Raw genomic sequence first — 19,249 nt, forward strand, 5'->3', positions numbered from 1 at the left:
GTCTGAGGGAGAGTCGGCGCTGTCCTCTCTCGGTGTGGTTGCCAGGCTGCCTCAAGCTCAGAGCCTCCAGCAGCCTAAGTCTTCCTCCTTAGTCTCAGCCTTCTCTCTGGCTTTATATAGCCAAGGTCCTTCTCAGGTCCTACACTTCCCCTTCCAGGTTCCTCCCCTGGAAAGCTATATAAGGAGGCCTCCTGGCCTGCCTTAAAGGTTTGGGCAAATCTGGGCCTGTTGGTTTGCCCGGTCTCTGTCTGGCCCATCCTGGGTCCTGATGCTTTCCTAGCAACGGGATAGGAACTTGGCCGCCGGCCGTCTGGACACCCCCCCCCATCCCCCGGTTGTCTCCTGCGGCCTCCTGAGGCCCTGCCAAGGCCGGGTATGTCGGGGCCTTTTGCCGCGGCACCGGCCTTCTCGCCATGACAGGGCTCGCTGTTCCTGCTGGGTCCAGGGCAGCTGGCCCCCGTGCTGGTGGCTGCCTGTCGTTCTTCCGCCCGCTTGGCTACTCGACTGTCGTTCTTCCGCCTGTCGTTCTTCCGCCTGTCGTTCTTCCGCCCGCTTGGCTACTCGACTGTCGTTCTTCCACCTGTCTTTCTTCCGCCTGTCGTTCTTCCGCCCGCTTGGCTACTCGACTGTCGTTCTTCCGCCTGTTGTTCTTCCACCTGTCGTTCTTCCACCCGCTTGGCTACTCGACTGTCGTTCTTCCGCCTGTCTTTCTTCTGCCTGTCGTTCTTCCGCCCGCTTGGCTACTCGACTGTCGTTCTTCCGCCTGTCTTTCTTCCGCCTGTCGTTCTTCTGCCCGCTTGGCTACTCGACTGTCGTTCTTCCGCCTGTCATTCTTCCGCCTGTTTTTCTTCCGCCCGCTTGGCTACTCGACGGCGTTGCGTCTCGCCACGCTTCCTGGGGGCAACGGCAGCGGCGCAGCTGGGGCTCGTCTTACCTGCCGCCGCCGTTCTGGTAAGTGGGGACTGAGCAGCAGCTTGTGAGAGTCCCGCGCCACTTGCCAGGGGAGACGGCTCGGGAGACACCATATCGAGCCCAACCCCTGAATTTGATAACATCTTAAATACTATTCGCACCCCTTCCTGGTGGTCGTACAGCCCTATGTATCTGAGAATGTGGAAGTCTACATTTGCAATCGTGACTGTGGAATAGCATGCCCACCAAAAACCATGTGCTGGTTTTTAATCTGTATGCTTCGGAATGCACTGAGGCGATCTGATCGGGATTTGCGTTCCACGTGGGAAGGGACAGTATGTGACAAGGTCAGGACTTCTGCCTAACAAACTATGAAAAACAAGCAGGGAAATAAAAGCGCAGACACACAATTCAACAAAAGATCCATGCCACTAATATCACGCCTGTGAAAATTAAAGTGTTAATTTACACGTCCATGCCATTTTTATCATCTGTGAAGCTCAAGCGAGGTGTGCAACTAACAACTTCCCTTTCACAACCTCTCGTTAGAAGTCTGCACTTTCTCTTTTTATGAAATATAAGCTGTCCTAGTTTCATGCTTTAGTTCTGAACTTGTGTGTATGTGTGTGAAAAGTACCATCAAGTCACAGCTGACTTATGGCACCCCCCAGCAGAGGTGGTCTTCCACTGCCTTCCTCCGCGGAGCCTTCCTTGGAGGTCCCCCTTTCCAAGTGACCGATCCTGCTTAACTTCCAAGATCTGACGGGATCGGGCTATCCCATGCTGCCCTTCCCTTCCAGTTCTGCACTTAGCAGAGGCTTTTTTCTTTAAACAAACAATTTGTTCTGTAAAACATCCCCAGCATCAAACGTTTCTTACTGACACAATCTCACGGAAAGGAATGGAAGTTGTGCTAGGGCGAGGCAAGGGGGAACAAATTCCATTTCATTTAGATGGGAGTTCTCCAGGTGAAGTTCCTTCCAGTTTCATCAACTGGTTTTTGTGCATGGTAGACGAGGGGTGCCGGGCAAGCACGAGGATCTTGTCTTGACTGGACCAGGGGGGGCTGATTTATTAAGGCAGGTGACATCATGCCAGAAACTTCCACTCGGCAGAACCATTATACCCGCCCAACAAAAAATGCTGTCTGTTGTGTCAGACTGATGGATAATAGGGTTGTGTTCCAGCTTTTATCTGTGCAATTACTCACTTCCCCTGCAGGCATGCCTCTCCCTCCCATGGCGGGCACACACACACACCCTGTTCTCTCATTCAAAACACAGGGCTTAAAAATAGATACATTTTCCTTTTTTTAAGCCATCAGAAATAGACAATGCATTGTGATGTACAGTATGTTTTAGACAAACACACACGTCCGTGCCATCCTAATAAGCACCTGGGTAGGCTTGCGGGACCAGCAAGCTGAGGGCGGTGGACTAACACTGAAGACAATCCCCATTCCATCATCTCTATCAACCGACAGCACTAGTTACTTGGCACTGTAACAGGCCCTAACAAAGACAGGTTCCCTCTTGATGATGATGATGATGATGATGAAGAGTTGGTTTTGATGAAGATGATGAAGAGTTGTTTTTTAAATGCTGACTTTCTCTACCGCTTAAGGAAGAATCAAACCGGCTTACAATCGCCTTCCCTCCCCCTCCCCACAACAGACACCCTGTGAGGTAGGTGGGGCTGAGAGAGCTCTAAGAGAACTGGGACTAGCCCAAGGTCACCCAGCTGGCTTCGTGTGCAGGGGTAGGGAAACCAACCCGGTTCACCAGATTAAGTGCCCGCCGCTCATGTGGAGGAGTGGGGAACCAAACCCGGTTCTCCAGATTAGAGTCCACCGCTCCAAACCACCACTCGTATCCACCACCCCACGCTGACTCTCTTATAGGTTGTATGCACCAATAGTTTTGCTGCTATAACCTCCTGGGAAGAAATCCCTTATGTATGCTGTCAGAGTCAGGGCAGAACTCTGCAGTTAATAACCAACTGCAGCTAAAGGGGAGGGGGAGGTGATGGACAATAATCTAAGCCATGCCCCCCATCCTCCTCTCCAGAAACAGGGCTAGCTTCTCAGGGTTCTGCCGGGCCCTAGCAGGTTTCCCACCTCCCACTATGCAGAAAAACAAAACAAGGCTGTCTGAAATCATCAGAATAATGATATGAAAAGAACACCTCTATGCTAAATTGACACAATCACAAAAATCAGCATAATGAAGTCTCCTATTTCTAACAGTATTTTTCACATACATCGTTATTTTCTTTGTCGTAAGTGTAAAATACTGTTAGAAATAGGAGACTTCATTATATTTTGGCTTCCTATGCTGATTTTTGTGATCATCAGAATAACAACTGCTCTCTTTTTTGGAAGGTTCAGCAACCAGCTTTAATAAAACAAACACACACACACACATATATATATACACACAATAAATAAATAAATTAGCCAAGCAGACCTTAACAAAAGCACCTCCAAATACAAGGGAAAAAAATACCCTATCAAACTAGAAGAATGAACTACAGACATCCTCCTTGCCTCCTTTCCCCACAACAGAGATGCCCTACTCACAGGTAACAATGAACACATGCGTAGTCTGCATGTACGTGCATACACCGGTTTGTATGTGAGAGCCAACAAGCGCCCACTTTGCAAATGAAACCAGGGACCAGTACCCGGATAAATGTGCAGGTTCAACCACACATTCAAATATACGTGCGTTGGATGTAACGTGAGAATTACTCGGCGTACCTATGAAGAAAAATCAAGAGTACACTGTACACAGATTGTACATCGTTCACTATAACATGTGAACAGGGTTACAGTTGCCGTCACATCATTTGTGATAGATTGGAATTGTCGTAAATGGCTTTGACAGCTAATCTGGGCCGAAAAATGGAGTGTCAATATAATCAGTAAAAAACAACAAAGCATGCGCTGCCAATATAAATCACTCAAAGTGCTCAGCCAAGAAACAAGCACTTTGGCTGGAAGTGCACTCGCACATTTTATCTTACATAAACAACCCTCCAGACACACCTTGTGAAACTGGAAGACTCCAAGTGAAAGTGGTATCTGAAGAAGTGAGCTGGGACTCACAAAAGCTCACACCCTGCCAGAAATGTTGGTCTTTAAGGTGCTACTGGACTCTTGCTCTTTTCTATTGCAAGTGAAAGAAAAGCCGAGGCCTTTCTTAGCTGTGTCATGTGTGGCTGGCCCCTCCGCAATCCTGCGCACACTAAATTGTGATGCCACTGTGTCCGTCGACATGGACTAACCTCCCTAGTGACAGCAGACAAGGCTGGTCAAATGGCCACAGGGCAGGGTCTAACAACTAGCTGCCTGCGGGAAGAAGCTGACCCCTAAGACTGCCACAAGCTGGCCACTTGGGGTTGTTCGGAGGCAGGGACGGGGGGCAAGAATGTTCCTAGCAATTATTTTGTTATTGTCACCCCCTACATCGTTTTGACATGGGCCGGGCAGCCGTCAGTGGGTACATCACAACCTTCCCTAACTCCTCTACCACATCAGTAGGCTTGGCCGCACTGGCTAGCGGGAGGGAGGCAAATTAAAACGAGGCCGGAGTAGGGGAGGGGCTCAGTTTGTCCTTGATTCAATTTAGTTGTTTACTACTGGTAGGCAAAGCTCAAAGCTCTTTTTTTAAATGTGGCCTTTAAAATGCCTATTAACCGTCCCGACGCAAAGGCGAAATTCCACACACCCCACTCGCCTGTTCCTTCGTTCCTTCCATTAGCAACCTCTATTTGCATACCTAACGTGCAGCTGTGATTTTGCATGCTTCCTTGAGGGGGTTCTTCGAGACGGGGGTGAAGCAAACACAAAAGATCACGTTAAAGGGGCCCTTAAGAAATGTGAAGCAGGTATGTGCCGGCTTCGCAGTGACTTCTGGAATGACGGTTCAGCGTGAAAAACTCAAAAAAATATGCAGGGCACTTCAGCCTGGAACGCGCTGCTAACTACCAAGCATAAATGGCCCTAGAGACCGTTCCACATCAATGATGGTGGAAAGAGCTGTCAAGTTGCAACTGACCTATGGCAACCCCGTTGAGCTTTCAAGGCAAGAAATCTTCAGAGGTGGCTTGCCATTGCCTGCCTCTGAGTAGCAACCTTGGACTTCCTTGGTAGTCTCCCATCCAAGTACTAACCGGGGGCCGATCTTGCTTAGATTTCTAAGATCTGACAAGATTGGCCCCACATCAGTAGTTCGCACGATTTCATGCGGCCATAAATCATATTGTGACCATGTTTAGAGAAGTATGCAAGCAATTAAGACACCTAATGGTGACTGGCATCTGTGCTGCTGCAGAGGTCAGGAAAGCAGGTTTCTCACTCCACTTGATGGAGGAAATATCCAATTAACTGCTCTGCTTATGGAAGAAGGTGGAAAGGAGAACAGCAACTCCTTGAGGTGATTCCGTAAACAGGCATCTATAATACCACATCAACTGCCCTGTACCCTCTTCTTTGGCCAAAATCCCGGCTGCAGGCAACAGTAATGCAAGAACTGCAGAAATTTTGCAAACTTGCTTATGTTAATGAGGATCTGCAGAAACAGGCTTCGCTGTTATAAATAGGAACAATCTGGAGATGCCGAAAGACACCGCTCAGTCAGCAAATTCTCTTAATCAAGGAGTGTTGTGTGAGCCGCTAGAGAAAAGTTGGTGGACGGAGAAGATGGGGCCTTCAACCACAAACAAGCCACCCAATGCAAGGGAAAGTGCGGTGTGTAGCAAAATGTCTATATATACAGGTAGAGTCTCCCTTATCTGGACATCCCATAACCGGAATGATCCAAAAACCAGACCCTTCAAGCCATCATGCAGGCAGATCCGTGCTGCCTGCTTTCAATGTTTCCTCTCACCTAAAAAAATAAAATACGGTGTATACTACATGATAGGTGGAGACTGAAAGCCTGTCGTTGCTAGTTTGTTGTTTGTTGCTCTTGTTTAACAGCTGATACAGGTATTCTGATGAGACAGCTACACCTTTGCTTTCTAATTGTTTAATGTACACAAAATTATTAAAAATATTGCTCAAAATTACATTCAGGCTATGTGTATAAAGTGTATATAAATCACAAATGAATTTGGGTCCCATCCCCAAGATATCTCATTATCTATATGCAAAAATTCCAAAATATTCCGATATACGGGAAGATCCGAAATACAGATCACTTTTGGTCCCAAGCAGTCCGGATAAGGGATACTCAGCCTCAGAAACTATATTTCCCCCCTTTTAATATACAAATCCAATGCCTCTGTGACTGACATAATGCCTTTTTTACTAAGTGATAGGGACCCCAAGGCTACATTGTCAGTGGCAAGATTTGTTTTAGTCCTTATATCCCTCCAACACTAGATATATGCTGCTCAAGATCAATTGATCAAGGAGCTTCTAAGGGATAAAAGGAAAAGGAAAGGTTAAGCAGTGTATCCTTAAGAGTACCAGGAAGGGTCAAGAGAAAACACGCTTGGCCTTCTCAAAAAGAGGAGAAACATAAGATCATGCAAAATGTCTTGCATGATCAGGCTGAAATGAAACATTCTGGTTCCAGCAGAAGCCAACCAGATGCCTCCGGAAACTCATAAACAGGATGCAAAGGTCAAGCAAATAGCCTTCCATCTGAGCCAACAGGACTCAAAAAGAAGAACTGGAGCTCCCCTTTATCAAAAGGAGGAAAACGCAGGCCTTGAAAACGCTGGAGGACTGGCAGCCGGCAGAGTCTGGACTGCCAACCCCTGGCTTTGAAGATTATGGGTGTGCTGTAGGAACTGCACTGCACGGATGATGAAGACTGATTTATTGTTTCAGCGAAAGCCGTAAGAAAGCATTCAAAAACAAACAGGAGCGGCAACCTAACAACCAATTCCGCCTGTGGCAACGACAACAAAAATATGCTAGACTGCATTGGGTTGGCTCCATACAGCGTGAGTTAAAGCAGCATAAACTGATTTTAGCAGTCGATAGGAGCCGCAACGCTATCAGAAACAGCTATGCCATCCCAAATTCGATCCATCTTTTGGCTAGTAGGGAGTATAGAAGTTTGTCATGCTTAGAGAAGGGCTGTGGCTCAGTGGTAGAGTGTCTGCTTGGCATGCAGAAGGTCCCAGGTTCAATCCCCAGCATCTCCACTTAAAGGGGCTAGGAAAGTAGGTGATGAGAAAGACCCCTGCCTTTGACCCTGGAGAGCTGCTGCTGGTCTGAGTAGACAACCCTGGCTTCGATGGACCAAAGGTCTGATTCAGTATAAGGCAGCTTCATGTCTTCAATTCCAAACAATACTGTACACCGGGGTCTCCAACCTTTTTGAGCCTATTTTTGAGCCTATTTAATTCTATTCTGTCATGGGAAGCAATTCACAAGGATGAAGGTAAAGGAAATGGAATTTCCCCAGTTCTTTCCCAATCTCCCAGTTTCTCCCAATCTACACTGCAGTCGATGCAGATCTGCAACGGCCACAAAGCACTCCACTGACTCTGGGGACACCAAAAGAGACATGTCTGAAAGCAAGGTCACTGAGACAGAGATGCTAGCGGAGAATCAAGGGAGAAACTCCCTACATGCAATCCCATACAAACTGTTTGATTACTTCTTTCCTGTTTTGCCAAGGAACGCTTTATCACCAAATCGTGCTGGCTTATAGCGGGAACCCTTGCAACTTAACTAGCTGGGTTTTCCTTTACATGAATGAGTTCTTGGAGTTTGACTGCAAGTGCCTGAATAAATCAAGCTTAGAAGCTGAGAGTTAAATATAATGGGATTACAAAATACCTCCTAACTGTCATACCGTTGAGCACATGAACACAATCATAAGAACATAAGAAAAGCCATGATGGATCAGACCAAGGCCCATCAAGTCCAGCAGTCTGTTCACACAGTGGCCAACCACAGATGACCCTGTGTTCTAGTATTATGAGAGAGGAAGAAAAGCTTCTCCCTGTCCACTCTCCCCACACCATGCATAATTTTATAGACCTCTATCATGTCTCCCCTTAACCGCCTTCGTTCCACACTAAACAACCCTAAGAGTTTTAGCTGCTCCTCACAGGGCAGTTGCTCTAGCCCCCTGATCATTGTGTTGCTCTATTCTGCACCTTCCCAAGCTCTGCAACATCCTTTTTTTTTTAGGTGTGGTGTACATAGTATTCCAAGTGTGGTCTCACCATAGATTTGTACAAGGGCAGTATGATAGCAGCAGTTTTTTTATGGCCAGCATGGAATTTATGTTTTTCACACACTGGGTTGACATCTTCATCAAGCTATTCCCAACCACCCCAAGATCCCTTTCTTGGTCTGTTGCTGCCAGCACAGATCCCATCAGTGTATATGTGAAGTTGTTCAGGCCCCCTAAAACACACTGACTTGGATCCTAAAAACTACAAATGGAGAAGAGTTCAGGACACAAATTCTTGTCAACTCCACCGTCCCACTCTAGGCCACTACACCCACTCCCCAACCTCTGTGAGGATTGAAGGAACCTCAGGAGCCATGTGGGACCAGCACAGAGGCTACAGTGAAAAGAGGAAATGGATGGAAATCTTGCCCAAAATCTTGCCGGAACACAGCAAGACCTTGTGCAGGGATTACAGCTAATGGGAGCCAGTGTGAAGTAGTGGTTAAGAGCGGTGGTTTGGAGCGGTGGACTCTAATCTGGAGAACCGGGTTTGATTCCCCACTCCTCTACACAAGTGGCGGATGCTAATCTGGTGAACTGGATTGTTCCCCACTCCTACACATGAAGCCAGCTGGGTGACCTTGAGATAGTCACACTGTCTCAGCCCCACCTACCTCACAGGGTGTCTGTTGTGGGGAGGGGAAGGGAAGGTGATTGTAAGCCGGTTTGATTCTCCTTTAGTGGTATAGAAAGGCAGCATATAAAAACCAACCTCTTCTTCTTCCACTTTCTGTAATATCTTCCTAGGGTTGCCAACCTCCAGGTACTAGCTGGAGATCTCCCACTATTACAACTGATCTCCAGCCAATAGAGATCAGTTCACCTGGAGAAAATGGCAGCCTTGGCAATTAGACTCTATAGCATTGAAGTATCTCCCCTTCCCAAACCCATCCTCCTCAGGCTCCACCCAAAAACCTCTCACCGGTGGCGAAGAGGGACCTGACAACCCTAGTTCCCCTGGAAAAAATGGCCGCCTTGGCAATTGGACTCTATGGCATTGAAGTCCCTACCCAAACCCTGCCCTCCTCAGGCTCTGCCCCCAAAACCTCCCACCAGTGGCGAAGAGGGACCTGGCAACCGTACTCTACAGTACCCCAAGCTATTCTCCCTCAGCCCCCAAAGCAGCTTTTTAGGAAGCACAGAAAGCTGCAGAGGGAAAAATGAATCAGCAAAGTTCAGCTGTGCAAACTCAACTCCATTTAAATAATCGGGCAATTTTTATTTCCTATGAATTTCATCTTCAACAGTGTTACCGTCCTTCGACCTGCCCCATTAGATGCTCTGCATTTTATTAACTAAGTAGTGAACAAATATTCTGCTGACGAGAATCACGCAAGCACCCAATTATAAATCTAACCCGAGCTGGCAGAACTTCAGTCGATGAACTCGTTTCTGAAACAAAAGGGACCAAATCAGCTGGGGTTTTTTTTGTTTCCCTGAAACAAGCAAATAAATACAAGCAACAACCTCATATTTATCCTATGACATGGCTGGCAACTAAAATGCATCTTGTAGTTACAGAATTTGCTGCCTTCGGGAGCAAGAGTAGTAGCAATGGAATGCTGTCCTCTGAGGGAAGGACACGGGAAAGATAACAAAGAACAAATACTAGGGAAAAGGCAGGAGCAGACAATCTGCAGGAGGCTTTCCAAAACCACTTCTGCTGGCCTATCTGCGCTTTTAAGTAAATAGCTGCCTTTCTGTCCAGATCCTCACCTCCTGTTAACAAGGATTTCCTGTCTGGGAATCTGAACATCTGTCCTGGCTGAGTGTGGGATTAATTCTGAGATGTGTGAGCACGCACCAAGACACTAAGGAAACAGCCTAACCCTATCTGCTTTTTCTTATATATGTGGAAGCACATCATGGATTTAGAGCCCATGCTTCAATTTCCTACACAATCTGTGCAACCAGGGGGACTTGTGGCTCACAGACACGACACTCACAAGAGGCAGAAAAGGTCACCCCTTTTTTGCACGTGTAAGGTCCCAGGTTCTGCTTTGAAAGCAGGAGGTCCCATGTTCAAGCCCCGGCATCTCTAGTGAAAAAAGACCAGGCAGTAGTAGTAGTAGTAGTAATAGTAGGGAGGAGGAGGAGGAGGAAGAGGAGGGAGGAGGAGGAGGAGGAGGAGGAGGAAGAGGAAGAGGAGAGGGAACCACTACACCATGCCTTCTACTGAAACCCTGGAGAGCTGCTGCCGGTATAAGGCAGTTTCATGTGTGTTAATGTGTGTCACTATTTAATGTGTGTCACTATTTTACAGGAATGGTTCAAATTAAGATTCTGCAACAACAGCTACAAAAGCTGAGCATCAAACTACATGTGATGCCAAATATCTGTGAACAGAACTCCCGGTGTGTTCCCCCTCCCCTATAAAAATCAGGGACCTGATTCTGACCAGGCCGGGATAGGAGGGGAGGGGAGAGGGTTAACGCTGCAATCCTAAACAAAGACTACAAGCCTTCTAAGCCCACTCAGTCAATGGGTTTAGAATCATAGAGTTGGAAGGGACCACCAGGGTCATCCTGTCCAACCCCCTGAACGATGCAGGAAACTCACAACTACCACCCCCCCCACACACGCACACACAGTGACCCCTACTCCATGCCCAGAAGATGAGAGGCGAAAGCAGGATCCCTGGCCAATCTGGCCTGAAGGAAAATTGCTTCCTGAGCCCAAAGTGGCGACTGGCGTTACCCTTCTGTGCTTACTCATATTAGGACTCCTAATAATAAAACTTGAAGTTTGAAGCCCTGTTAACTGAATGGACTTATCACATTGCATAACTGATGACAATGATGGTTAGGATGGTCTGAGAACTGACAGCTGCCCTCAGCTGTCTTTGAAGACAGGCAGGTTTGCACAGGTTCAGGTTCAGAAGTGATCTATCCCCCTCTCTATCTTCTTAGAATCATAGAGTTGGAAGGGACCATCAGGGCGATCTAGTCCTACCCGATCTAGTCCATTTGCATGAACTTCTGTTCCCCAGGGGACAAGGGTCATAGATCATAGAATCATAGAGTGGAAAGGGACCACGAGGGGTCATCTAGTCCAACCCCCTGCACAATGCAGGAAATTCACAACTGCCTCCCCACACACACCCACACACAGTGACCCCTGTACCATGCCCAGACTTTTGAAGTTCCCCTCTGTTTCTGTGCTCAAAGAAAACTGGCCAAGATCTTCCTTATGATATGTCCCTCTTTGTTCTTCCCAACCCATTTCTACATCTCACTTTCCTCATACAGAATTTATTATCCATGTACAGGGACAGTAACACGTGGGCTCCAATGAAGCAATCGGTGGAATCCCTGCCATGATCAGCTGAACCTAGCATTTGCCCCAAATGTTTTTAATATTTCAGGTAAGACAAGGGCTCTCCTGTCGAGAACTTCTCTGTGGTGTTCTATGCAGCCTTGCGCTATTGCGCAACGTTGCTGCAACGCACTAAACACCCGTGAGCTGCTCTCGATTACAAGAGCAAATCAATTCAACCATTTATTAAAAATTATTCTTTCGAGGAAGGGCGAGCCCACAAATGCAGACAAAAACTCTATTATCTTAATTCTTTACAGACTTGAACGCTGGCTGGAAGCCACTGGGATTATATGTTTAAAGATGGCTGGGGGGGGGGAATAAAGGCACTATTGTGGGAAGAAATATATGATTCTGTGAGCCTTGATTAACATATGGGGCCTGCTGGGTTCCCAAATTGTCAAGACCCTGAACAACTGACCAGATAGCTTGACCCGAATTCCTAAAAATAATAACATCTTGGAAATCAATAGCTAGGCTTCAAACATCTGGAAAATATACAAGTTGCTAATTTCTAAGCTGAACGCGAGATCCTTCTCTGCCCTGGCCCCTGTCTGGTGGAATAGCCTGTCCAATGAGACCAGGGCCCTGCGGGACCACAAGGATTTCCACAGGGCCTGCAAGACAGCTATTCCACCAGGCCTATGGTTAGGGTTGTCAGGTCCCTCTTTGCCACCAGCAAAGAGATGCTGGGGATTGAACCTGGGACCTCCTGCATGCCAAGCAGATGCTTTACCATTGAGCGTGCCTATTACATCAGGTAATTTGGAACACAGGCAGGACAATGCTGCTGCAGTTGTCTTGTTTGTGGACTTTCCAGAGGCACCTGGTTGGCCACTGTGTGAACAGACCGCTAGACTTGATGGGCCTTGGTCTGATCCAGCAATGGCCTTTCTTGTGTTCTCATGAGTCACTTCCCCTCCCCAAATCAGGCAGCGCTCGGTACTGAAAAGGACTCCATTCAGGATCATGAGTACAACTGCCAGAGCAGTGGCTCATGACGGTGATTTAAATGGGTTGGCAACAGACCCTGCTTGCAGAGCCAGTCACTTTTCAGCATGAGGCAAGAAAGTGGATTGTAAGTTAATTTCACATAGCTCTGGAATCTCTGTCTGGCAAACCCAGAGACTGAAAAATCCTCTCCGGAATGAGCCAAGGCCCTAGGTTGCCAACTGCATCATGCAAGTGCTCCACAGGAAACTCTCACAGCAAACCATCCATTCGCTGAAATGCTACCAACCCCACAGCTCCTGTGCACGCCATTCAACTCAGCATGCGCTTTCACTGCAAGATTATCACAGCATGGAGATGGAGGCTCTGTGCCTTCTGGGCTATTCTGTCTGAAGGTGAGAACCCCACCCCGCCTAGACGCCAGAGAGTCAGGCAATCTCGATCCAACCATGTAGCAAAAGTGCAACCATCAGATGAAATCTCTACACTGAACACACCCTGACTTCTCTGCCCAACATTAAGAGATGGCAGCCTCCACCATGGCAGGGGGGGGGGGGTCTTTTTAGCATGTAGTTGCCTTGAGTCAAATTGTGATTCAAATCTTGAGAGCCAGCGTGGTGCAGTGGTTGAGAGCGGCGGACTCTAATCTGGAGAACCGGGTCGATTCCCCACTCCTCCACATGAGCGGCAGACTCTATCTGCAAAATCAGATTAGATTCCCCACTCCTCCACACACAGCCTGCTGGGTGACCTTGGGCCAGTCACAGTTCTCTCAGAACTCTCTCAGCCTCACCTACTTCACAAGGATGTCTGTTTTCTAAACTGAAAAGTTCCAGGCTCTTTAGCCTTTCCTCGTAGGGAAGGTGCTCCAACCCCCCCAATCATCTTGGTCAGTTCTTTTTCCAGCTATGCAATGTTCTTTTTTGAAAATAACGTGACAGGAATATTTGTATTAGTGCAATGCTTGAAAGACTTTAAGACTGGAAAGGGAAAGTTATTTGTGACAGAGAAGAAGGGGAAATGAAGAGGGAGCGTGGAGCCCTTCAAGATGCTCCCAGAAACATGACATCTGTCACTCAGAGGAAGAGGAAAACTTCTGGGACTCAGGCCCTAGGCAGGACTCCGATCTCAAGCCCCAGTTTGCATGTAAGTGCATGGTGCTTGGAAACTCAAAGGCTCTTCTCGGCTTTGAGAGGCCTGGTATGGAAAAATCGCATTACATCATCTCTTGAGGTAATCTCTCTTAAAAAAATGTTTTATTTTAAAACCGTAACTACAGCAGGAACATTCTTTACCAAAAAAAAAAGATGTATCAGCCTCTCCTGTAATCACTTTGGCCCCAAATTATGTTTAGTCTGTTATAACCCAAATGCGTCTGCAGCACCAGCAACTGAACATCTTGAGTGCTGAAGTTTTACGGCTGCGTTTTTCTACACATGAGAAAATGACAATGTGTTTTTTCCTCTCTCCAGGATTAATTACAAATTTGGGGACATGAAGTTTAAAAAAAACCCAAAAACCTAACTAGACTTCAGACAGCTGTGCATGCAGGGGGAGGGATAACATTCGGGTGGGGGGGGGGAGATCAGCTCCTAAAAAGACAGACGAATGTGCAGCAAAAGTCTCATTTCCACCCCGACACGTTATCCCGGCACGAGGAAGAAAGCAACATTTTCCATTCTCTGTATCTCGCCACCAATTCGAGAGATCAGAGATACGAGCGGTCGCTTATGGTTCATACGAAATTGTCTAAAAATTCAGACATGACAACAGCCGGGGGCGAATGGAACCAAGTTGCTCTCCTGTGCCCTTAAGCCTTGGCCCCGTTTCAGGTTAATCGCAAGCTTTAAAAGCTTTCCTGAGATTAGGTATTACGAAAGTGAAAAATGCCCTTGGGAGAACGTTTTCTGTTTTCCCTTTCTCTTTGGAAACAGGTTTTAAGCTTCCCCATAAAAAACAGTATCGTACAGGCCTGGGCAATACTTGCAACCATCCCACACACTAAAAGAAAAATTCAACGACTGTTGACATTGGCGTGTTCCTAATTAATTCTCTAGGACCGTACCAGTGTAAGTTATCTCTCAGTCTTCCCTTAAGTGGCAGAAATTTCACTTCAGTCATGGTTCATAAAAGCCTTTCTGCTATCATCTATCTGTGGGATGAAATGTATAGAAAAACATGCTGGGTGGTTGACAGATGAAGCATAATCTTCTGACGAAGACAAATGCAGATGGGAGGACCATGGCAATCAAAGAGGACGAGAAAGTCCTGGAGGCACAGAAATTTCCAAATGCCAAAAACAACAATAATAATAAGCATGGGAATAAGGACGGGAACTTAGAAAGTCATCTTGCGATGAATATGAACCATGAAAATATTGTTGAAGGCTTTCACGGTCAGAGTTCATTGGTTCTTGTAGGTTATCCGGGCTGTGTGACCATGGTCTTGGTATTTTCTTTCCTGACGTTTTGCCAGCAGCTGTGGCAGGCATCTTCAGAGGACTAACACTGAAGGACAGTACTCCTCTGAAGATGCCTGCCACATCTGCTGGCGAAACGTCAGGAAAGAAAATACCAAGACCACGGTCACACAGCCCGGATAACCTACAAGAACCAATGAACCATGAAGTTCAAGATGGTGATCATATGGAAAGAATTTTAAGTTTACTCTGGACAATCTGACCAACTATCTGACTTCTTGACTTCAAATTGCTGTTTGTATACAGTAACCCAATCCTGTAAGCCTCTGGGCTGGATCAATTGGAAGCTGTTTTAAATAACAATAGTAGTAGTAGTAGTAGTAGTAGTAACAACAACAACAACAACAACAACAGGAGTTGGCTTTTCATATGCCAACTTTACCACTTAAGGAAGAATCAAACCGGCTTACAATCACCTTCCCTTACCCTCCCCACAACAGACACCCTGTGAGGTACGTGGGGCTGAGAGAGCTTTACGAGCTGTGACTTGCCCAAGGTCACCCAGCTGGCTTCGTGAGGAGGAGTGGGAAAACAAATCCAGTTCACCAGATTAGCATCCGCTGCTCATGTGGAGGAGTGGGGAATCAAACCCAGTCCTCCAGATTAGAGTCCGCCGCTCATGTGGAGGAGTGGGGAATCAAACCCAGTTCTCCAGATTAGAGGCCGCCACTCATGTAGAGGAGTGGGGAATCAACCCCGGGTTTCCAGATTAGCCTCCGCCGTTCATGTGGAGGAGTGGGGAATCAAACCTGGTTTTCCAGATCAGAGTTCACAGCTCTAAACCACCACACTGGCTCTCAGCACTACAAAATTAGCAAAAACTATGAACCCCAGCCATAGTTATAACATCATCATATCCAATCTGAGGTGTGATGTACATTCATGCTGAAGGGTACAAGATAAATAAACGCTGGGTCTCAGGAACAACATGGGGGCAAAATGGAGATCTGCAGTGGGAAGGAAAGTAGCTGGAAATCACACTGTCTTCTTCCACCCATGGAAGCATCATTATGCAGGTGGCACTGCCATGATGCCAGTGAACCAACAACCTCACATGCACACCTTTCTTCTCAGTTCCACAACTACCATTCTTAGTTCACAGGTTTACACACCGATATCCTTAGACATAACTGGAGTCTTACCTGTAAGGGTCTGTAGGGTCCTTGGCATCGCAGACGTCAGCATGACCATGGCAGACGCACCGTCCTCCGATGCTGATGTCCTTGATGCTGTAGTAATACTAGGAGAATACAAAATGGTCTGTCTTTACCACTCAGCAGGATATCGCGACCTCCTCCCTCATGCAAAGTACATATTCATGCCACAAGTAGTCATTGCAATCAAGAAAAATAGCTTAGAACAGACTTCTACCTAACGTGGAGTCTGTGGGTGCCACGGAGCCGACCAACACCTTTTCTAGCTCTCGCCGTGTGTTTTTTAGGGAGCAGGGGGGGGGGGAGGTAGGGCTTTTGCCCAGCAAGGCTTCTGATTGACTATTAGAGATTTGATTGGCCGTGCACATTTTTTAAAATGCTGCTTTGGCTGCAGTTGCCACCACAGCCCAAGGATCTGCATTGTGTTACCAAAGTTAGGCCGTGGCAATAGTTTTGTGGCTGGCTTCGCCTCCTGCGACAGCCGTTTTATGGCAGCTATTTTGTCGCGGCACCCTCCATGCTGTGACAGAATTCCAAATGTGCCCACAGGCTCAAAAAGGCTGGGGACCCCTGGCTTACAATTTATGCTTAACGGGTCACAGCTATATAGCTTACCCTCCGCGAAATGATCCTTAAGAGAATCATGCCAAAACCATGTCTCCTGAAGGTATAACAAGGTGGGATCGGCGGCGCTGCCATGTCCAGCAACTGCACACATGGGCTGCTGTACAGGATGTGTGTGTGTGTGGGGGTAATACCAGATTGCAAGGACACGGCAAAAAGGCAACCTTGAAATAACAACACCGCAAGGCAACACATGCTGAGAATTTGAGAGGGGGAAAGTAACAAGCAAAGAGTGGGTGAGGAAAGGCTGAGGGAGTTGGGAATGTTCAGTCTGGAGTAGAGGAGCAAGAACATGATTGCTCTCTTGAAGTATTTTAAGGGCTGTCACTTAGAGGAGGGGAGGGAGCTGTTCCTGTTGGCAGCAGAGGATAGGACTCGCAATAATGGGTTTAAATTGCAAGCGGATGGATATTAGGAAAATATTTTTTTACAGTAAGAGTTGTTCGACAGTGGAATCAGCTTCCTAGGGAGGTGGTGAGCCCCCCCTCACTGGCAACTCTTTAAGCAGAGGCTGGACAAACACTGTCAGGGATGCTCTAGGCTGATCCTGTATTAAGCAGGGGCTACAGTTGTTCTCAACCTTTTTTCTTCCAATCCCCCCTTTCACCATTGTTCAGAATATAATTCCCCCCTTCCCAAGATAGTCTAACAGTTATTAAAAACAAACTACAATTTGACAGATTGTACATAATCTACAGGACTTTGCTGAATAGAGGTCCCGATTCCCCCTTGTAACCCTAAAATTCCCCGGGGGGGGGAATTCCCCCCTTGTTGAGAACCCATGGACTAGATGGTCTGTATGGCCCCTTCCAACTATGGTTCTACATTGCATAGAGACTTCAGGGAAATCAGCTATCACAACTCTGTGTAAACCACTTGCTTTCTTTTCTTGCCGATGCTGCCGGAAAGCCCTGTGTCATTCCTAGGGAACAGTGTCCAGGAAAACCAGATGACTAATTAAGGACAGTAATCCCACCCACCCCGGATTTCCAGTAGGAGGGCTGTCATCTCGTTCAAAAGTTCTAGTCAGCGGGCCTCCCTCTCCCCTATCTGCAAGCAGGGCTCTTCATGTGGGTGCCACAGAGGTGCTGCTCTGTGGCGCTTTCGAATGCCACTAAAGTAACAGTGGAAACCTGAACTCAACACAGAAGAGAATCTGTATGCTTTTGACCAATAATAGTGCTGGAAAATCAGATGGGTAGCAGCTCAGCTGGTGGACGTATTTCTAACATCGTCTTAGCAGTAGGTAAGGAAAGAGAGCCAGTGTGGTGAAGTGGTTAAGATGTCAGATCAGGACCTGGGAAACCCAGGTTCGAATCCCCACTCTGCCAGCGGAATCCCCACTCTGACCTTGAGCCAGTTACACACTTTCAGTCTCGACCCTGGCAAGTATTTGGATGGGAGACCTCCAAGGAATACCAGGGGCGTGACGCGGACAGGCAATGGCAAACCACCTCTTGACGTCTCTTGCCTTGAAAACCCTAGGGGGGGGGGTGTCACCATAAGTCAACTGTGACTTGACGGCAAAAAAAAAAAGTATGGAAGGGACACAGCAATCGCTCCTAAGTTTACTGGGGTAATGTCGGAAAGGTTCCTTAAAGAGTCTGAGCTCCCAAAATAAACATACGCCTTAAATTCTTTTTGTGTTAAAGTGCTCTGATTTGCTATATCCACTATAGTAGAAAAGACTGAGACCCGCTTCCCCAACACAACGTGATACAGTTAGCTATGTCTCCTGTAAGCTTGCATTGCTCCTGACACAGAACAAGTTTTTAAAATACTTATTTATTTTAAGCTTAGCTTATCATAACAACAACAACAAAACAAAACAAGTTTAACAAAAATAAGAAAATTCTTGTTTAACCAAATTTCATTATCCCACACAGTGAAAATAAATCAATTTTACGTTCTGCTCTTAATTCATATGCCTCAAGAAAAACCTTGAAAAGTTCCAAATCCTCTGAATAATCTGCTGGTGTAACGGGGGGAGGAAGAGGAGGACAATTGGTTTTTATATGCCAACTTTCTCTACCACTTAACGGAGACTCAAACCGGCTTACAATCACCTTCCCTTCCTAATCCCAAAACAGATACCCTGTGAGGTAGGTGGGGCTGAGAGAGCTCTAAAAGCTGTGACTGACCCAAGGTCACCCAGCTGGCTTCATGTGGAGGAGTGGGGAAACAAACCTAGTCTTCCAGATCAGTCCACTGCTCCAAACCATCGCTTTTAACCACTACACCACACCGGCTCTCTGTTTTGCTACTGTTTTGCCTAGATAATGTCTCTGGCTCCATGTAGTCAACATGACAACAACCATGCTAATTAAGAGAAATCAACCGTTTGTTCATTTAAATAATGCTTTGGGGCATTCTTCTCTGAGTCTGGCAAGCTACACTTCCAGCGTCTGGACTACAGTTTTACTAGCTCTGGTAACACCTGCTTGTGATTTGAGTGCTAATGAATAGCAGGCTGGGATATTCCACACCAAAACTGAAGATGACTTGGCCAAGAAGCTGTATGCAGTAACCAGCAGGTGCTTCAAGCTTTTAGGTGTTTTCTTTTTTCTCCTTCTTTTGACAGCAGATTTTGAAGAGCGGGTTTTTTTTTTTCC

General features: G+C 46.9%; 1 protein-coding gene across 1 annotated transcript in view; it reads right to left on the reverse strand.

Annotated features, from left to right (window-relative positions):
• Nucleotides 1-19,249, reverse strand: part of LAMA5 (laminin subunit alpha 5) — a 261,360-nt gene that overhangs the window by 128,147 nt on the left and 113,964 nt on the right. The window contains 1 exon segment of the mRNA XM_056844902.1: nt 16,002-16,099. Coding sequence (XP_056700880.1) covers nt 16,002-16,099 — 98 coding nt within the window.

Source organism: Euleptes europaea, chromosome 2, assembly GCF_029931775.1.
Source record: "Euleptes europaea isolate rEulEur1 chromosome 2, rEulEur1.hap1, whole genome shotgun sequence".
Taxonomy (NCBI): Eukaryota; Metazoa; Chordata; class Lepidosauria; order Squamata; family Sphaerodactylidae; genus Euleptes; species Euleptes europaea.